This window comes from Thalassophryne amazonica, chromosome 13 (genome assembly GCF_902500255.1).
Source record: "Thalassophryne amazonica chromosome 13, fThaAma1.1, whole genome shotgun sequence".
Taxonomy (NCBI): domain Eukaryota; kingdom Metazoa; phylum Chordata; class Actinopteri; order Batrachoidiformes; family Batrachoididae; genus Thalassophryne; species Thalassophryne amazonica.
In genome coordinates, this window is record NC_047115.1 from 59,433,949 (window position 1) to 59,453,550 (window position 19,602).

The window sequence follows — 19,602 nt, forward strand, 5'->3', positions numbered from 1 at the left end:
GGTGTGCCCTCGGTCCAGGCCCACCTGCGGAAGTGCCGTCGGGTGTGGTGTGCCGCCCGTTCTGCTTTGCTGAGGGCCCGGATGAGGACGAAAGCCCATGCAGACCATCGGCGGACCCCGGCCCCTACGTATCGGCCAGGGCAGGAAGTGTGGTTGTCAACAAAGGACATTCCCCTCCAAGTGGACTCACCTAAACTGCAGGATCGGTACATCGGTCCATTCAAAATCCTCAAGGTCATCAGTCCAGCCGCGATGAGGCTTCAGCTTCCGGCCTCACTGCGGATCCATCCCGTTTTCCATGTGTCCCGGATTAAGCCGCATCACACCTCACCCCTCTGTACTCCGGGTCCGGCACCACCTCCTGCCCGGATCATCGATGGCGAGCCGGCTTGGACTGTGCGCCGGCTCTTGGATGTCCGTAGGATGGGCCAGGGCTTCCAGTATTTGGTGGACTGGGAGGGGTACGGACCCGAAGAACGCTCCTGGGTGAAGAGGAGCTTCATCCTGGACCCGGCCCTCCTGGCCGATTTCTACCACCGCCACCCGGACAAGCCTGGTCGGGCGCCAGGAGGAGCCCGTTGAGGGGGGGGTCCTGTTGTGTGGGCCGCTGAAGAGGAGGTACTGCTGGCCCACCACCACCAGAGGGCACCCTGCCTGGAGTGCGGGCTCCAGGCACCAGAGGGCGCTGCCACCTCACAGGAGCAGCCGGGGTGACAGCTGTCACCAACGACAGCTGTTACCAATCATCTGATCCGCATCGGTATATCAGCAAGACGTCATCTCCACCTCTTTGCCGAGATATCGCTCTACCGAGGAGGTAACGTATCCAGCCAATCGTGTTGTCTTTTTGACCATAAATACTTTTTTGCCTTTACGCAGATAGTGAGTAGAACAGCAGGAGACTGTATTGGACCCTTTGGATAAGTACTCACATTCCTGCACTAACAGTGTTTTCCTGACGAGAGGTGGAGGTGGTTTTTCCACCATACGTGTTGCTGGGTGCAGGCGCACCCACATCTGACTGTTTCTGTTCCTCGCCAGCAGTACCAGATCCGACAAGCGGAGGCAGTGGCCACCTGGGAGTTTGGGACTTGGCGGCTCCAGTATTCCCGGGGTTCGGTGGCAGAGGAAATCGTGTGGTTCCGGTTCTGCTTTGGACAGACGTCTTCTATCTTCGAGCCTGCCCACATGACACCTTTGTGATTCGACTTTATTGTCTATTATTGTAATCGGTTGTGTTTGTTGTGCTTATTTCACAACAGTAAAAGTGCTATTTGACTTCCTCCATTGTCCGTTCATTTGCGCCCCCTGTTGTGGGTCCGTGTTCCTACACTTTCACAACACATTGAGCATGTTTGGGATGCTCTGGACCGGCGTATACGACAGCGTGTACCAGTTCCTGCCAATATCCAGCAACTTCGCACAGCCATTGAAGAGGAGTGGACCAACATTCCACAGGCCACAATTGACAACCTGATCAACTCTATGCGAAGGAGATGTGTTGCACTGCATGAGGCAAATGGTGGTCAGATACTGACTGGTATCCCCCCCCCCCCCCCCCAATAAAACAAAACTGCACCTTTCAGAGTGGCCTTTTATTGTGGACAGTCTAAGGCACACCTGTGCACTAATCATGGTGTCTAATCAGCATCTTGATATGGCACACCTGTGAGGTGGGATGGATTATCTCAGCAAAGGAGAAGTGCTCACTATCACAGATTTAGACTGGTTTGTGAACAATATTTGAGGGAAATGGTGATATTGTGTATGTGGAAAAAGTTTTAGATATTTGAGTTCATCTCATACAAAATGGGAGCAAAACCAAAAGTGTTGCGTTTATATTTTTGTTGAGTGTATGAGAGGAGAGAACAGTCACCAGCTGGGACAATAATATTGATCTATAGCACCTCCTGGACATTATTCTGCAAGTCCATGAGTGGCTTTCTACACGTTTCCTGTTTTTTTTAATTATTATTTATTATTTTTTATTATGTATTTTATTTTATTTTATTGTTATTTTCAGTGCTTTTTCTGCCTAAAGTCGGGGGAATTTTCACAGCTTCTTTCACATAATAACACTGTAATACTCCATATCCGTCCTGAGCACTGTGTGTGCAAACATGTCACCATTTCAGCCACGCCAGTTGACGCTGAACATCTGCGGGAGTGCTGCGCAGCATTTGCACACAAATCCTTGTGCCTGCAAAGGATGCGACAGTGCAGCTCAACTTTCGCCTGTGTGCTGTGCACCATATCAGTGTCCCTTATGGGGTAAGTGCACCGACTGCTCAAGATTTGTGGCCGTAATTTTCACCGCCACTCCGGACAGCATTCAGCGGACAGTCGATTGCTGTGTGTGCATGTGTCAGGAGGACCAATTCATTGAGATTCCACATGAGAAAGTTATCGTGTTTACATCTGTTTTTGCATCATGTTGTGTCTCTGCCTCCTCTTGTGCATCAGTGAGATACTACCCTAAGACAGATAGTATCAGGACCCTAAAGACTTGGACCTTCATTCTCCTGCAAACGCATCTGCCTCAAACACTTGTGTCGAGTGACTTCATCACTCTATAAGCTCTTTCTAGGTGTCTCTCAATATTAAACGCCAAGGACACAGGGACATGAATGTCACTGCAGAGTCAAGTGAATCTCTGCACAATTTTAACAGTTTTACAGCACACACATACACCTCTGATGGCCAAGTGTACAGAGTCATTGAAAGCCAGGATCTTTGTCTTGACTGAGGACAACTACAAACTCAAGATGTTGTACTGAGCTTCTCAAGTCCATTGATTCAGCAAAGATCACAGTACCGTCTGTGAAGTCAAGGTCAGTAAAGCTCTTCTCACCAACAAAAGCACCTAATGGGACTATTCCACAGAGCATCATTCCTTCACATTTAATCCCAAATAGCAAATGTATCATAAATATCATTGGCACCAGTTCTGAAATCAGAGTCAAATTTTTGAACTGTTCAAAAATTTCATCCTGATTCACAAAATCAGCATCATTACGCGGTCATTTCTGGGTGTTCGTAGTCTTAACAGCTTCAGTCATGTTCAAACATCTTTAAATGAGGTACTCCTAATGAGTAGGGCTTCACCCTTTTTGATTGTACTCCATCGGGATGAAACTATGAAGCCGAAGCAGCATTTTATGCCCTGTTGTTCAAAGTTGAACAGCTTGATCACATCTGGACGATGGCGCAGGTCCTTAACTTTCGTTTTAGGGCGGGTTGCCAGGTCTGCTCTTTATAAGCCAACATGTTAGGAGGCAAGCTGGATCAAGTCGTTTTACCCCGTTTCTGCACTTTTTTTAGATCATGGGTGATCGTAGGAGAATGCCGCCCTGTGGAATAGGGGTGCAAGCTGTTGGTTTGTACAACCCTATCCAACATCAAGTCCATGCAAGCATTGAATGGTGTAGGCACCAGAACAGATCACTGATGAGAGAAAATCAGAGACTCTGCCCTGCGACACAGAGTACTCACAGTACCTGTGTATAGTAGGTCCTATGTTGTCCAGCAATTTATTGGGGATCCTGTGAATTTTCAGAATGTCCCAGAGAGCAACCTAAACTGAATACCAATAGACACGCTTGCATTCCACGAGTATCAGTAAAACTAAGACGCATTTCATGGGTGCAAAGTCTGACTCCTCTGGTCACGGACCTAAAAGTAACGGGCACTGAACACTGTTAAGAATAATCTTTACAGGCACCTTTCCTGGCACAGAGAGCCCTGTTGTTGTTGCAGTCCAAGTGATCACACTTTCCATTAACAAGTCGTATAAGTCCTTTCTTCTAGCAGGTACAACGGGACGTGAGAAATGACCTCGCATAATTACTCAGCATAATATTAATAATAATAATACAGAAAGTGCTTCACAACACTACTTCACAACAGTACTTCGAGGATCTCCTCAATCCCATCGTCATGTCTTCCGAAGAGGAAGCAGAGACTGGGGACTCAGAGGCGGACTCATCCATTACCCAGGCCGAAGTCACAGAGGTGGTTAGAAAGCTCCTCGTGGCAAGGCTCCTGGGGTGGATGAAATCCGTCCTGAGTACCTTAAGTCTCTGGATGTTGTGGGACTGTCTTGGCTGACACGCCTCTGCAACATCGCGTGACGATTGGGGACAGTGCCTCTGGATTGGCAGACCGGGGTGGTGGTCCCTCTGTTTAAGAAGGGGGACTGGAGGGTGTGTTCCAACTGTAGGGGGATCACACTCCTTAGCCTCCCCGGTAAGGTCTATTCCAGAGTACTGGAGAGAAGAATTTGACCGATGATCGAACCTCAGATTCAGGAGGAGCAGTGTGGTTTTCGTCCTGGTCGCGGCACACTGGACCAGCTCTACACGCTCCATCGGGTGCTCGAAGGTTCATGGGAGTTCGCCCAACCAGTCCACATGTGTTTTGTGGATCTGGAGAAGGCGTTCGACCGTGTCCCTCGGGGCACCCTGTGCGGGGTGCTCTGGGAGTACGGGGTCTGGGGTCCTTTGCTAAGGGCTATCCGGTCCCTGTACGACCGCAGCAGGAGCTTGGTTCGCATTGCCGGTAGTAAGTCAAACCTGTTTCCAGTGCACGTTGGCCTCCGCCAGGGCTACCCTTTGTCACCGGTTCTGTTCATTATTTTTATGGACAGAATTTCTAGGCGCAGCCAGGGTGTAGAGGGGGTCTGGTTTGGGAACCACAGAATCTCGTCTCTGCTGTTTGCGGACAATGTGGTTCTGTTGGCTTCATCAAATCAGGACCTTCAGCGTGCACTGGGGCGGTTTGCAGCCGAGTGTGAAGCATGTGGGATGAAAATCAGCACCTCCAAATCCGAGGCCATGGTTCTCGACCGGAAAAAGGTGCTTTGCCCTCTTCAGGTCGGTGGAGTGTCCTTGCCTCAAGTGGAGGAGATTAAGTATCTCGGGGTCTTGTTCACGAGTGAGGGATGGATGGAGCGTGAGATCGATAGATGGATCGGTGCAGCATCTGCAGTGATGCGGTCGCTGTATCGGACCGTCATGGTGAAGAGAGAGCTGACTAGGGGGGCAAAGCTCTCGATTTACCGATCGATCTACGTTCCGATCCTCACCTATGGTCATGAGATTTGGCTCATGACCGAAAGAACGAGATCGCGAGTACAAGCGGCCGAGATGAGTTTCCTCCGCAGGGTGGCTGGGCACTCCCTTAGAGATAGGGTGAGGAGCTCGGTCACTCAGGAGAAGCTCGGAGTCGAACCGCTGCTCCTCCACGTCGAAAGGAGTCAGTTGAGGTGGCTCGGGCATCTTTTCCGGATGCCCCCTGGACGCCTCGCTGGAGAGGTGTTCCGGGCATGTCCCATTGGGAGGAGGCCCCGGGGAAGACCCAGGACACACTGGAGGGACTACATCTCTCGGCTGGCTTGGGAACGCCTTGGGGTTCCCCCGGAGATGCTGGGGGAGGTGTGTGTGGATCGGGAGGTCTGGGCGGCTTTGCTTGAGCTGTTGTCCCCGCGACCCGACTCCGGATAAAGCGGAAGAAAATGGATGGATGGATGGATGCTCACAACATAAACACAAATCACAAAAGTCTTCATTATACTCAAAACTTTAAAAACACTAAAAAAATTTCTAAAGTGAAAATCAACAGAGATCATATGTGTAGACCCACAAAACTGAAAATAATAATGCTAAAATGAGCCCCCTTAGTAATTAGAAACAACATAAGACAGTGTGTTTTGAGTCTGGGTTTAAAGGATAGAACAGAATTTAACTGCCTAACATAAAAATATTAAGAATCAAAGCCACATACATAACACATTTCATGCTTCTCCATCCCCCTGCATCAATAACAATGACATCATTTTAAATTACTGAACGAACGCTCACCCTCTGCCACACACTGTATTCCATTGCCATAGAATCCAGGCCTGCAGTGACAGCAGTATCCGCCTGAGTAGTCCTTACAGTCTGAAAAAGGGGAGCACTTATGTCTGTTGTTAGTGCAGGTCCCGAGGTTGTATGAGAACACTGCAAGTGTGGAAATAAAAGTGCTGATTAGAAAAACAAATGAATATCAAATGGAATAACTCTTCATTTTACGCTGTTAAACCCTGCGGACTAACCGTCCACATTTATGTCTCCATCTTCCACCACCACCACTTCCGGGTTCACAGGCTGAAAGTCCACATGCTGTGGCTGGAACTGAACTGGGTGGACTAGGATCTGCCCTTCTGGCTCATACGGAAGGTACTCCACTTGCTGTTCTCCAGGATGTCCAGGTGTTGTTTCGGGGACCTCCACGTCACCCTCGGGCCCTCCCTGCTGTGAGTCTTCAGGTGGCACATCAGTCACCTCACCTGGAGCCACGTTAGTAAAGTGGGGAGAAGTTCCAATCTCGTACACCCACACTCCATGCTTGCCAGAGTTGGTCTCCCTGTAATGTAAAAAAAAACATTTTGGAATTCTAGTTTCTTCAGTCAGGAACACCAGCCCAGACACAGTGCTCGTCTGACTATACCTTTGTTAACTTACTCTGATAACGCCTGGACGGATGCCTCGTCATCAGTGGTCATGCGGTAGTATGGACCCTGAGTAGACCACAGGAAACCTCGCACTTCGCCTTTACTGAGACCAGCATGCATGGTCACACTAGAGTCCCCTGCTGGTGTGGAGGAATACTGTATCCCATCTCTTGTGTACAGGAAAATGGCGTATGAAGCGGTCTCCAAGGATGCAATCACCAGCTGAAAGGTGTTTCTCTGCACATTAAAACATGAGTCAGGAATTAAAGTGACCCGTAGAACCACATTAACAGTATTTCTTCTGTCATACTGACCGTTTCAGCCGTACTGTTGCTTTCGGGTTCATGGCGGGCAATGTTTGCCCAGGTGATCACCACTGCATGAGTGGGATCTACCTCATCACCTGCTGGGAAAGCCCTGTTGATGTGCTCAGCTGCTAGCCGAAGAATGTCAGGACTGCTGTCTTGACGGAAGGAAACTCTCCCCACGCCGTCGCTTGTGTCCAAGTCTCCTTGCAAAGCTGCAATCATACCGAATTTTGGGGGCATTTTGCCAAGATATGTTTCCTCACTTGATGGCTCCGTCATGGCAACAAAACCATTGGTGTTGATCTGAAATTAAAAGCTCACTTTGGTAATGAGGATAACTTTGTACGACTTTCTGCACAGCGTAACTGGAAGGACAACACATGAAGAACTCCGACAGTGGAGGAGAATACGCTTGTCTCTGACCTAGTTTGATCTCCAGTCCAAACTCATTACCACTAATGATGTCCTACATACAAACAAGACGCTACTTAACAGAGACACACTTATTGCTTCATGGGAATCCACATGGTGCTTGTAAAAAAAACAACTCTGGGCTCATGTCAGAAAGCTGCTGCACAAGGGGCTCTTCTGCTTCCTGACCAGAGGAAAACAAGGACAGTATTCCTGGCCCGAGCCGTGCAGTTTCCTGTTCTTGCCCTTGGTGACCAACCCCCCAGAGTTCATGGATTGCAAACTAATCTTCATTATGCAAACTTCCTGCCAAGATGAAAGATAGAGCTGGGAAAATGATCAGCGACTGATCTTACAGAACGTGAGCGAGACCTTTAGATTTAGTGGCTCTCTGAGTGGACCAAAAACATTTTGAGGAACATGAATTAGAAGATAATAAATCGTCTTAATGTCGACCCTGTCATCACGTCTGATGTGGGAAACACTGCCACTGCCCTACAGCGACAGACCGTTCAAGGTGAGTATCTTAAATTAATAAAACCATCTTGACTGCAGGTGAGAAAAGCAGCTACTAATCCAATGTGGACCAGATCTTCAGTGGGGGGAAAAAAACCTTCCCATTCACTGCTATGATGACAGATGTAGTTATCTATTCTTAACCACAGACTCAGTCAGATAGACAAGAATTTGGACAGTGACTCATTTTTTCAACTTTGCCTCCACACACCAAAAGAGTTTAAATGAAACAATCAAGTTGTGCTCCGAGCAAGGTTGGGTAGGATTACTTTGAAAGAATACATGTGGATTACATGTATGTATGTACATACATTTGGATTACTTGTAATCTAATTACTTTTCAATGACATTTCAAAGTAATCCTACCCAACCTTGGCTCCGAGTGTCGACTACCAGCTTTAATTCAAGGGGTTTCACAAAAATATCACATTTAGGAGTTAAAGCCATTTTTATACACAGTCCTTCCCTTTTTGGAGGCCATAAATAATTGTACAAACAAAATATAAGGGTTATTGTTAAATATAAATTTTACATACCTTTTATTTAAATAAGTCAAGGGATGGATACATGAACATTTCCAAGTCAATGAATATGTCTTGGATTTCATTAATGATTTACAATACGTCACCATAAGCTAAATCTGGTTGTACAATAATGCCACCAGCTAAAAATGTCTCCTTGATATCTAATCGAAGAGCTTCTTCATGTCACTTATGTTATGTGTCGACGCGGGTTGAGGAGCGGACCTGCGTCTGATGGAACCCAGCGCTAAAATAACCAGAAAACGGCTCCAATAACAAAACAATTTATTTTTTCCACCCTCTGGTGCATAACAAAGTGTATGAACAAAAGATGCGTCAGTCTGGTGGAGTGAAGGCTGGCACGCTCTCCAGCGCCTAAAAGGATCGAAACCCGACGCTTCTGGACTCACTTTACCGCCAAACACCCCCCAGGTGGACACGACAAACCGACTCTCTGCGAAGGATAGAAAAGGTGAGGTAAGTCAGCAGCTACAACCAATATCCTTCAAAAGGCACACACTATCAGCAACACATTCAGGTCTGAATTTAAGCTTTATGTAAATGAGCAGCTTCTCACGACAGGTGGAGGATTACCACTCCGCACGCCACGGCAGTGAGAAGCGAGCTGCACAATTCTCATCACAATTCAAATCTACTGCGTAACAAAATACCAAGTTACTATCAACAATTAGTCAAACAATTAATCACCTCAGATGTGTGCTGACAGCCTGTGTCCCTCACCCTTCTTCCTTCACCGGCACGATGTGTCAAACCCAGGCGCGGTCCTCAGTGTCTCACAAACGAACATCACAAGGTCGAGTTCCCGGCAATTCTGCTTGAATCACACATGGCTTAAATGCAGAACGCCATCTCATTATCTGCTTCAGCTGAAAGTCTTTAAGGTTGCACTTGAGCACCATCCACAGGTGCTGCACATAACGTTGATGAGGGTGAAGGACTCTTCAGCCAGCACCTTCTCCACAGACAAATCAGTTTTCATACCACCTGGAGAGCAAAGAAAAGAAAAGAACACCAAAATGTCCAGCCACACCCCCCCAACACACAACAACTTAGACTGGTTTGGCTCAGTCATTTGGGCTCCAGCCCCATCATTTCATTTTCTACTAAAGCAATGCTAGAAGGCTTTGTAGAAGATTTACATGAAGCTTTAAATACTTAAAATGTGAAAAACTTTTGTATTTGCATCAGGTTTTACATTGTGTTTACAGTGAGTGTGGGCACCTCCAGTACGGAGGACTTCCAGGTTTGCTGGTTCAGAGTACAAATACTCTATACAGCTTCATGCTGGAGTGGCACAGAGAAGGATTTTCTTTAAAAAGTAAGTAAATCCTTGATAGACACTTAGAACATTATGTTAGTGATTATCTCCAGATACTGCAGCATGAATCTGATGAGAGTCTACAACTCCCATGGGACAGGACGCCAGTCCAATGCAGACTACTTACCCAACCAAGCCAGGTACCTGTTTCCAGCTGGATGGACTGAGACAATGTAAAATAGTTCCATTTTCTACACCAGCTTATTCCAAATGAAGGTCATGGTAGGGGGTGGGTTGGAGCCTATCCCAGCGGCCATTGGGGGAGAGGTTGGGTACACCCTGGACAGGATGCATGTCTATCACAGGGCAAACACATTCACTGATACACACGGTCAATTTAAAGTTTCAGTTCACCTAACTTGCATGTCTTTGAATGTGGGAGAAAGCCAGAGTACTCTGAGGGAACCAACGCAAACACAGGAACATGCAAACTCCACTCAGAATGGACCATGTTGGAAGCAAACCAAGGACCTTCACGCTATGAGGCAACAGTGCCAACCACCAAGACACCATGCTGCCAATATAGATTCAATTAAATTCAACTTCATTACGTTTGTATAGTGCCAAATTACAACAAAGTCACTCCAAGATGCGTCACAAGATAGCACCAGAGGAACCAGCTCAGTTGGGCGGCCAGTGAAAATCGAATATCTACTTATTGGTTCTTAAAAAGAAGATGGTAAATTACAGTTTGACAGAAGGCACATGGGAGACTCGACTTCAGATTTGATCTTTTTTCTCCTGTGACTGTAATTCCTAAATGGTGAATGTGATCTATTTTTTAATCCCAACAATTAAAACAGAAACTCTATAAGCACATTGATGGTTTAATTTCAACTCCACTGTGTGACTGTCCAAATAAATAGACATGACTGATGGAGCTGTTCTTGAAAAGAATGACACACACAAAGCCCTTAAATTTAACTTAATTATGTATCATGGTTCCTGAGAGTGTAACAAATTACTCTGTCCCCACAATAATATGAATCCCGGGGCATTTTGACCTTATAAAGCCACATTTTCTTCTGGATTACATGATTTTTATGTGACATATGGATGAAGTTTGCGGATGAATTGCAAAATAAGGTTCCTGCAGTACTTTGGTCTTTGGCCAAGCGTAAAAAATTAACCTCAGGGGGGAACTGCGCACATTCCACAAAATACTGCAGCCATTGTGATAAAACACTCAATATTTACAAACACCCACGAATGTGGGAAAAGTTCAGACCCTACACCAGATGCGTTTTGTAACTGCCAGACATTGTCTAAGGTTTAGCAACTTTTTTGTGGGGAAGCGGGGGATGAATTCTCTTGGATTGTATGCGCAATTGCGCAAGATCGGCGGACACTCCATCGTAAACCCTTCAGTTTGCTTGTTTTTCGCCCTAAATTAGCCCCGACTGATGGTGTTGAGTGTGCGGAGAACTTACAAAGATGCTGTCAAATGTGCCATCATAGAAAAACACCGGCTTGTCCAGGTCCAGTGGGTGCGTGAGGTCGGTGCCCGCTTCCAGTAACTGGTCTCCTGCGCTTTGGTCGAATGGAAACAACAACTCACGGGTTATGCTTTGCGCAGAAGACACAAAGGCAACAAATGTGGCACAGACGAGCCATCCTCGCTCCTGCCAACCCATTGTTCTTGTGTTTCAGAGGCAGCCCAGCCAGCAGCACACTCGGAGTTTATCCAAACCAGGTTTGGGAGAGTGAGGCGCGCGCTCTCCGGCAAGGTTCAAGCAGAGTTTGAGAGACACGCGGGGCGGAGTTCAGAGGAGACACACAGAAGATACAAACGGCATTTATTGTCCTTTAATGTCTGCCTCCTGAATTCAGCTCTTTAAGTAGTGTGGTAAGGATTCTAGTCTGGCATGTTTTGGTTTGAGGTTTTTTTTTTTTGGGGGGGGGGGGGGGGCAGATAACTGGTGGCGCACTGTGAAAAACGAAAAACATGAATAAAACCTCGCCGAGGGACAGAGGATCATGGGAGGACTGACAGAAAAGATCAAATCCACATCAGCACAGCAGCAATGAGCGCAGGACACAGTGTTGCCAAATGTTGTGGAAAACACAAGCAGCAGTTCAGGTGTTAACAACTCGCTCATAGACCATTTGAACTGAAACAGCTCAACTGGTTGACCACAAATTACACTATAAGTGACAAAATTTCAGGCACCACGGTGGCTTAGTTGTTGCAGCCGGTCTGCTCTGTGTCAGCCTGATCCCGTCAGATCTCAGAAGCTAAGCAGAGCAGGATCTGGTTAGTACTTGGATGGGAGACCTCTTTGGAACACCAGCGGCTGTGTGTTTCTCCACGTAACACTGGAGTTGTGTTCAGGAAGGGCATCCAGCGTAAAACTTGTGCCAATTACCAATGCAGATCTGGTTGTATCCGCTGTGGCGACCCCGAACAAAAACCAGGAGCAGCCGAATGAACAACAACAACGGTGGCTTAGTTGTTGGTATTGTTGCCTCACAGTGAGAAGGTCATGGGATCACTTCCCATATGTGGCCTTTCTGTGTGGAGTTTGCATGTTATCCCTGGAACTGGAAACTTTTGTCTGTAGGTGGGCGTACGGGTGTGAATGTGTTTGTCTCTCTGTATGTGGCCCTGCGACAGACTGACATCCTGTCCAGGGTGCACCCCCCCCCCCCCCCCCATGCCTTATGACTGCTGGGATAGGCTGCGCCCCCCCACCCCAACTCTTAATTGGAATAAGCAGTTGAAGATGAATGAGTATATATGTAGGGGGGTAGTGGACAAGTGGTTAGTCTGCTTGGTTTCAGTGTGGAAAGTTCCCGGTTCAAACTCCACTCCTGCCACATTTCTCCATCTAATGTGGAGTCGCATCAGGATAGTCCACCTTGAATGCGTTATGGTGACCCTGAATGAAAACAAGGGATCAGCCGAAGGGACATATATATATCTGAACCACCAACTCACCCTATGGATTTTAGACTTTCTCACCAACAGGATTCAAAGGGTGTTGGTGAATCACATCCTGTCCGACACCCTCTCCACCTCCACCAGTTCTCTGCAGGGTTGTGTCCTTTCCCCACTCCTCTACATTCTCTACACTGATGGCTATAGATCCACCCAGCCAAACTGTCATTTTGTGAAATTTGCTGATGACACAGTCCTCCTGTCTCTGGTCTCCAGTAACACACAGCAGCACAGCTCAGCTGTGCAGGACTTTGTACTGTGGTGTGAAAACTCTTGTTTTGAGCTGAACATTAGTAAGACCAAGGAGATGATTAGAACTTTTTTCACCCAAACAGAGACAGCTGGCCAAGGCTGCCACCACCATCATCCATCAGGAGTCGGTGGAGATAGTGGAGGAATATAAATACCTTGGGACACTCTTTCACAACTTATTGAGGTTCTCCTCTAACAGATGAAGTGCTCAAATAATGTCACCGGAGACAGTACCTTCTTACAAAGCTGAAATCATTCAATGTAAACAAGGACATTCTCACATTTTATTACGCGTTCATTGAAAATCTAATCACCTTCTCTTTCACTTGCTGGTTCCACTCCATCACCCTGCAAAACAGAAATCGTCTGCTGATTGTGGCCAAGGTTTGCTCTAAAATCATTGGGCAACCTGTTCGGTCTCTCACCTCATTATGTGATCAACTGACTTAAAACTGCTCAAAAAATATTACATGACTCCACCCATGTGCTTTCTTCAGAGTTTGAGTGGTTCCCTTCAGGACAAGACTTCATAGTCCAGGCTGTCAGACCCAGAGGAGGAGGGACAACCTTCATCCCCTGTCCAGCTCCTAAACGCTGAACTTTAACCTCCTCATGGCTTGAAACTGATGTTTGAAGAACAATTTTAAAGCACTTTATTTAAAAGTACTTTATAATCCAGCACTTATAACGTTTTAGTTGTTGAATGTGGTTACATGGCCTGTGTGTTGTTGATGGTTGTGTACTGTGTGTGTATGTTACTTTTTTAAGGCTTCCAAGATACTGTCATGCCTTTTTAAAATTGCTCCTTGGGGATTAATAAAGTGATATGAATTGATATCTCTCTCTCTCTCTCTCTCTCTCTCTCTCTCTCTCTCTCTCTCTCTCTCTCTCTCTCTCTCTCTCTCTATATATATATATATTTGCAATTGTCATGTGGTTTCTCCATGTGGTTTTGAATGCAGTGCCTCTCTGGCACAAAAGGGATTATGGGACACATCCGTAGGGTGAATATAGACCCTGAAGCCTGTTGATGCCGGTACTTATCTCTGGATTTCGTAGCAGGAAGCAAATGAGAGTCTATGACTCTCCCTGCTTGGACACCAGTCTGATGCAGTTACTTCACTAGCCAAGGCCAGTACCCACTTTTACTTTTTATGTCTTGTCCAAGGAAACAGACGGGTCACATGACTGGGATTCAAACCCAGATCTACGTATTAACAGGCCAGCTTCTTGTCCACTCAGCTGCCTGCACCACATCAGCTCCTCAGAGTCTCCCAGGAATAGTTAGAGGACTTGGATAAGGATAGGAAAGCATAGAAAGCATCAGAAAATGAATGAATGAATATTTGTTGTTCAGATAATTTAAATTTGTTCTTTAGAAAAAAAAATAATTTTATAGTTATTGTAAATCAAAAGCCTTCATCTTGAAACTGCCTTGCCAATGTATAACTTTTTTGTACAAATAGCTTACTTTTTCGTAAACAAATTTAAAAGTCAAAATTCAAAATTTCTTTCTCTCTCCGTTGCTCCCATTTTGCTCTGTGTCAGCACACACATCTAAGCGTGGAGTCACATGTTGATTTGTCCCCATTTTCATGCAGGATGCGTTTCCTGACACAGCTCCAGATGTACCAGTAGGCTAAGGCCTGGATTGGCCTTGAACTGGGACCTTTTTGTTGGGAGACAAGAGCCTGACAACTGTGTTTTCATACCATCATTAAGTTTTATGATATCTTCATGTTGACCACCAAGGACACAAATTAAACAAATAAAGATGTAGAACATTTGACAATTTATCGCAAATTTAACAATTGTGTAACTGATTCTGTGAATAGTTGTTTTAATTTTTATTTTAAAAGACCGCATGTGCACAGCAAGTCTATATTAAAATAGCCAAGTGGCCTCTGTGTGTGCGTGTGTGTATATGGCTTCAATCACGCAAAAACCGAGGCGAGCTGACATTTGCCATTTGGTATGCTTATCTATTTTGGGTCAAGGATGAACGCTGCGAAACGGAAAGTTGATAGGACGAATATTTTTGAGGCTGTTATTGCTGCCAAAGGTGCATCAACAAAGTACTGAGCAAAGGATGTGAATACTTATGTAAACGTCATTTCTTAGTTTTTTAAATTTTGAATAAATTTGCAAAAATTTCAAAAACTTTTTTCATGTCATTATGGGGTGTTGTGAATACAATTTTGAGGGAAAAATGAATTTACTCCATTTTGGAATAAGGCTGTAACTTAACAAAATGAGGAAAAGTGAAGCGCTGTGAATACTTTCCAGATGGACCGTATTCAGAACAACCATTCCCATGCTTTTTGCAAAATACACCACAATGTGACTTCCACATTCCTCTCATGACGCTATATCGGCTCATTACCTCCTCATCACCTCTGTTCCCTTGATCAACCTGCCCATGGACTTCCACTCCAATCACCACTCGTTCCTGCTGAGTACACCCTCATTCTCATGTCTCATTTAACTCCAGAAAGCTTCTTTTGTCATCATCTTGCAACCTACCTGAGGGGCATATGCACTGATGACATTCATCATCACCCCTTCAATTTCCATCTTCACAGAATTTTAGATTGTTTGGCCATTTTTCAGAGAATATGAATAATAACACAAAAACCTTTTTTTCCCACTCATGGTTGGTGGTTGGGTGAAACCATTTATTGTCAAACAACTGTTTACTCTTTAAATCATAATGACAACAGAAACTAACTAAATGACCCTGATTAAAAATTTACATACCCTGGTGATTTTGGCCTGATAACATGCACACAAGTTGACACAAATGGGTTTGAATGGCTACTAAAGGTAACCAGCCTCGCCTGTGATCTGTTTGCTTGTAATCAGTGTGTGTGTGTATAAAAGGTTCGCCTTGTTGAATGGAACATTTAATCTTTCACCTCATTAAATATTCTTACCATTGCACTCATAAACATTTATTTGCATTTTACACACACACACACACACACACACACACACACACACACACACACACACACACACACACACACACACACACACACACACACACACACACACACACACACACACACAGTCATGGGGCGTGAGGCGGGGTTCACCCTGGACAGGACGCCAGTCTGTCACAGGGCCACATATAGACAGACAACTGCACGCACACCTACGGACAATTTAAAGTTTCCATTTCAGTCAGAGGGAACCCATTAAAACATGGGAGAACTTGCAAACTCCACACAGAAAGGCCACAGACGGGAAACAATCCAATGACCTTCTTGCTGTGAGGCAGCAGTGCTAACCACTGTGCCACCGTTCTGCCGCAGATGTAGTTTTGTCTTTATTACTTGTATGTCGTAAACAAGACCAAAAAAAGCAACTAAATGTTGGAAACAAGCACAGAAAAGAGAAGGAACCCACAACTATTTTTTATTAAAGAGGGATTTTCCAAAAATAACAAGACCAAAGTTGCTGATTATTAGCAGACCTGGCAACACTGCAGAGAGATCACAAAGCCACTGTTGCGTATACACAGTAGAAGGCAGCCATCTGTGTATGGATGATCAGGTCTTGTAACAGGGGCCACAGTGTGTGAGAGCCGAGTGTCTTCAAAAGGACAACACTGGAGCTGAATTTGGATATTTGGACACAGGCCAGAGCACAGACATCACAGCATGGGCCACTTACTGACAACAGAGCACTCTGAGCTTCTGTGACTGAAACATTGTGCAAAGCGCACCATAGCATACTCTAATTATCTGAGGCATGCCACAGTGGATATCAGCCTGGACTCCAGCTGGGATAACGCGGCACATTATGGTTCAACTTGGAACTGATTCCACATGATGGTCGGATCCTTTATCCGGCACTTTTGGTGCACTTGTCCGAATAACCCGTGGATGATAGTCATACAGCCCACAGCGTGACTGCTAATAATAATAATAACTGATAATAATGACCTCTGACCTTTTGTCTGGTGCCACCATCTGGTAGAAATTTCTTACTGAGCAATAGATTGGAACACAACAAAGGATACATATTTAATGACCAAATGTCTCCATGGGATAAATTGTATTTTGATGAACTTTCCTTCTTTTTTTCTTCTTCTTCTTGTGGCTGTCTACATCTCACCCTGTCTTCTGCATCGTCCTCTATCATACCACCCACCTGCAGGTCCTCCTTAACCTCCTTCTATAAACCTCCTTTTTGACCTCCCTCTTCTCCTAATGCCTGGTGGTTCCATCCTCAGCATCCTTCTCCCTACATAACCTGTGTACCTCCTCTGTACATGTCCAAAACATCTTAGCCTCACTTCTCTCTTACTCTGGGGATCATCAGCACCAATGGGCCTCAGGGCCTGCACAATACTTTACTATCCGATAACATATGATAAGAATATTACTGCAATACTCCTCACAATAAACCCATTTTGCAGACTTTCCTCTTGCCGCAATGACCAGATCAGACTGAAACATACACACTTATCATCCCCAAAAGGATATTAAACCAGTCACCACCCTCATCTGATTTTGAATGGACTGAATGGTTTTACAGTAACTGGAATACTAATCTTGTCACCAACTGGTGTTGGAAGAATGAATTTAAACATGGCCATTTTGATGGTGAGAGGAAACCAGAGCGCCCGGCAGAAACCCACACACAAAGAAACTGGACTTTGGTGGAACCAAACCAAGACTTCTTACATCACAACACCATGCTGCCCATAAAATAAATAATCATCTAAAAGGTTAACTGAATATAAAACTAATTGGATTTGAGGCTGAATATGTTTTAAGTTGACTGAACCTCAGTCTAACTTAACGTAACACCATCAAAACATAAAGCTAACTGCATCTAAAAGTACCTGAAAATGGAGTGAATATACTCTGAATATACTGAATGAATATACCTGAAATGAATGACACAAGAAACTGAATCCAAATGCAGATAAATGAGGTGAAGCAGCAGTGACGAGGGTGCTGATGAAGAATAGGAGATTGTGAACGCAGACAAAATGTTAATATGCTTCAGAATCACGCTCACAGAACAGCTATATGCAGTTCCATTGAGGATTAGGTGATGATCCATCTGAGAAAGAGAATTATTGTCTGTGATGGTTTCATGAAAATTCAGTAAGGTATGTCTTCTATAATACCTTCCAATTCTAAGGTAGAACTCTACTAGTGTATACTAAGGTATATCTAAATATCTAAAAAAAAAAAAAAAAAAAAAAAGAAGAGTAGAACAGAGTACAGTAGAGCCACTTAGGTGCCTGGTCTTGAAAACCAGGGATGGTAGGTTGAAAAGCTTTTTTATCCCATGGGAACACTCCCTACCCACCTAAGCGGCTCAAGAAAATGGACAGCATGTATATAAGTGACATTTACACAATCAGGGTAATAAAAAACATATACAAGAAATATAGTTACTACATAATATTATAGGAGTTAGCTTCTTAAACCTAAATATTCATACAGGATAAGATTGTAATATATGTAGTCTGTAGACTTGTAGTAAAATTTTATTAAATTATAGCTAGTTGGCTAAGCTATAAATATGGTTATTTTATTATAGAAACAGAAGCTATGATGTAATATATTTTAGGTATCTAGCTAAAGTTCACCCCGCTAGCTTACTATAGGAAGACAAAATCCATACTCTATATGCTTTCTAATGGAAACCCCAAACTTAGATACTATCTGTTGATATCTATTAAAGAACCCATAAACTGAAGAACCATAAAAAATGACATCATGTAAAATAAAAGTGTAAATCACGAAAGTAAGCTAACTATAGCTAGATGAGCTACCATTAATTCAACCGTTAATTAGTTTAACCTTGCTAGCCAACGCGGTTAAACAAAGCCGGTAACTAGTGTATAAAGTACAATTGCATAGTTTAACCCTACAATAACGGTATTAACAAATACATATAACAACAAATGTAAACGAAAGTGCGTATTAACGTTAGCTTCCCAAACAGAACAGAACCGACTATATTGTTAGCTATGATAAACAGTGCTGCAGCTGGCTTGATAAGCTAATGTTAGCTGTTAGGTTTACTAATTGTACCCCACTCCTCCATTTTTATCACTAATATAATACACTCAACAAAAATATAAACGCAACACTTTTGGTTTTGCTCCCATTTTGTATGAGATGAACTCAAAGATCTAAATCTTTTTCCACATACACAATATCACCATTTCTCTCAAATAATGTTCACAAACCAGTCTAAATCTGTGATAGTGAGCACTTCTCCTTTGCTGAGATAATCCATCCCACCTCACAGGTGTGCCATATCAAGATGCTGATTAGACACCATGATTAGTGCACAGGTGTGCCTTAGACTGCCCACAATAAAAGGCCTCTCTGAAAGGTGCAGTTTTATCACACAGCACAATGCCACAGATGTCGCAAGATTTGAGGGAGCGTGCAGTTGGCATGCTGACAGCAGGAATGTCAACCAGAGCTGTTGCTCGTGTATTGAATGTTCATGTCTCTACCACAAGCCGTCTCCAAAGTCGTTTCAGAGAATTTGGCAGTACATCCAACCAGCCTCACAACCGCAGACCACGTGTAACCACACCAGCCCAGGACCTCCACATCCAGCATGTTCACCTCCAAGATCGTCTGAGACCAGCCACTCGGACAGCTGCTGAAACAATCGGTTTGCATAACCAAAGAATTTCTGCACAAACTGTCAGAAACCGTCTCAGGGAAGCTCATCTGCATGCTCGTCGTCCTCATCGGGGTCTCGACCTGACTCCAGTTCGTCGTCATAACCGACTTTAGTGGGCAAATGCTCACATTCGCTGGCGTTTGGCACGTTGGAGA

General features: G+C 44.8%; 1 protein-coding gene across 1 annotated transcript in view; it reads right to left on the reverse strand.

Annotated features, from left to right (window-relative positions):
- The window catches only part of nid1a (nidogen 1a), a 58,776-nt gene extending 47,457 nt beyond the window's left edge, over positions 1–11,319 (reverse strand). The window contains exons 1-5 of the mRNA XM_034184216.1: positions 11,019–11,319; positions 6,808–7,104; positions 6,504–6,730; positions 6,095–6,405; positions 5,859–5,999 (exon numbers count right to left, since the gene is read on the reverse strand). Of these exons, the coding sequence (XP_034040107.1) occupies positions 5,859–5,999; positions 6,095–6,405; positions 6,504–6,730; positions 6,808–7,104; positions 11,019–11,222 (1,180 nt within the window). The 5' untranslated portion in view covers positions 11,223–11,319. The remainder of the gene's footprint in view (positions 1–5,858; positions 6,000–6,094; positions 6,406–6,503; positions 6,731–6,807; positions 7,105–11,018) is intronic.
- Positions 11,320–19,602: the final 8,283 nt, after the last annotated feature.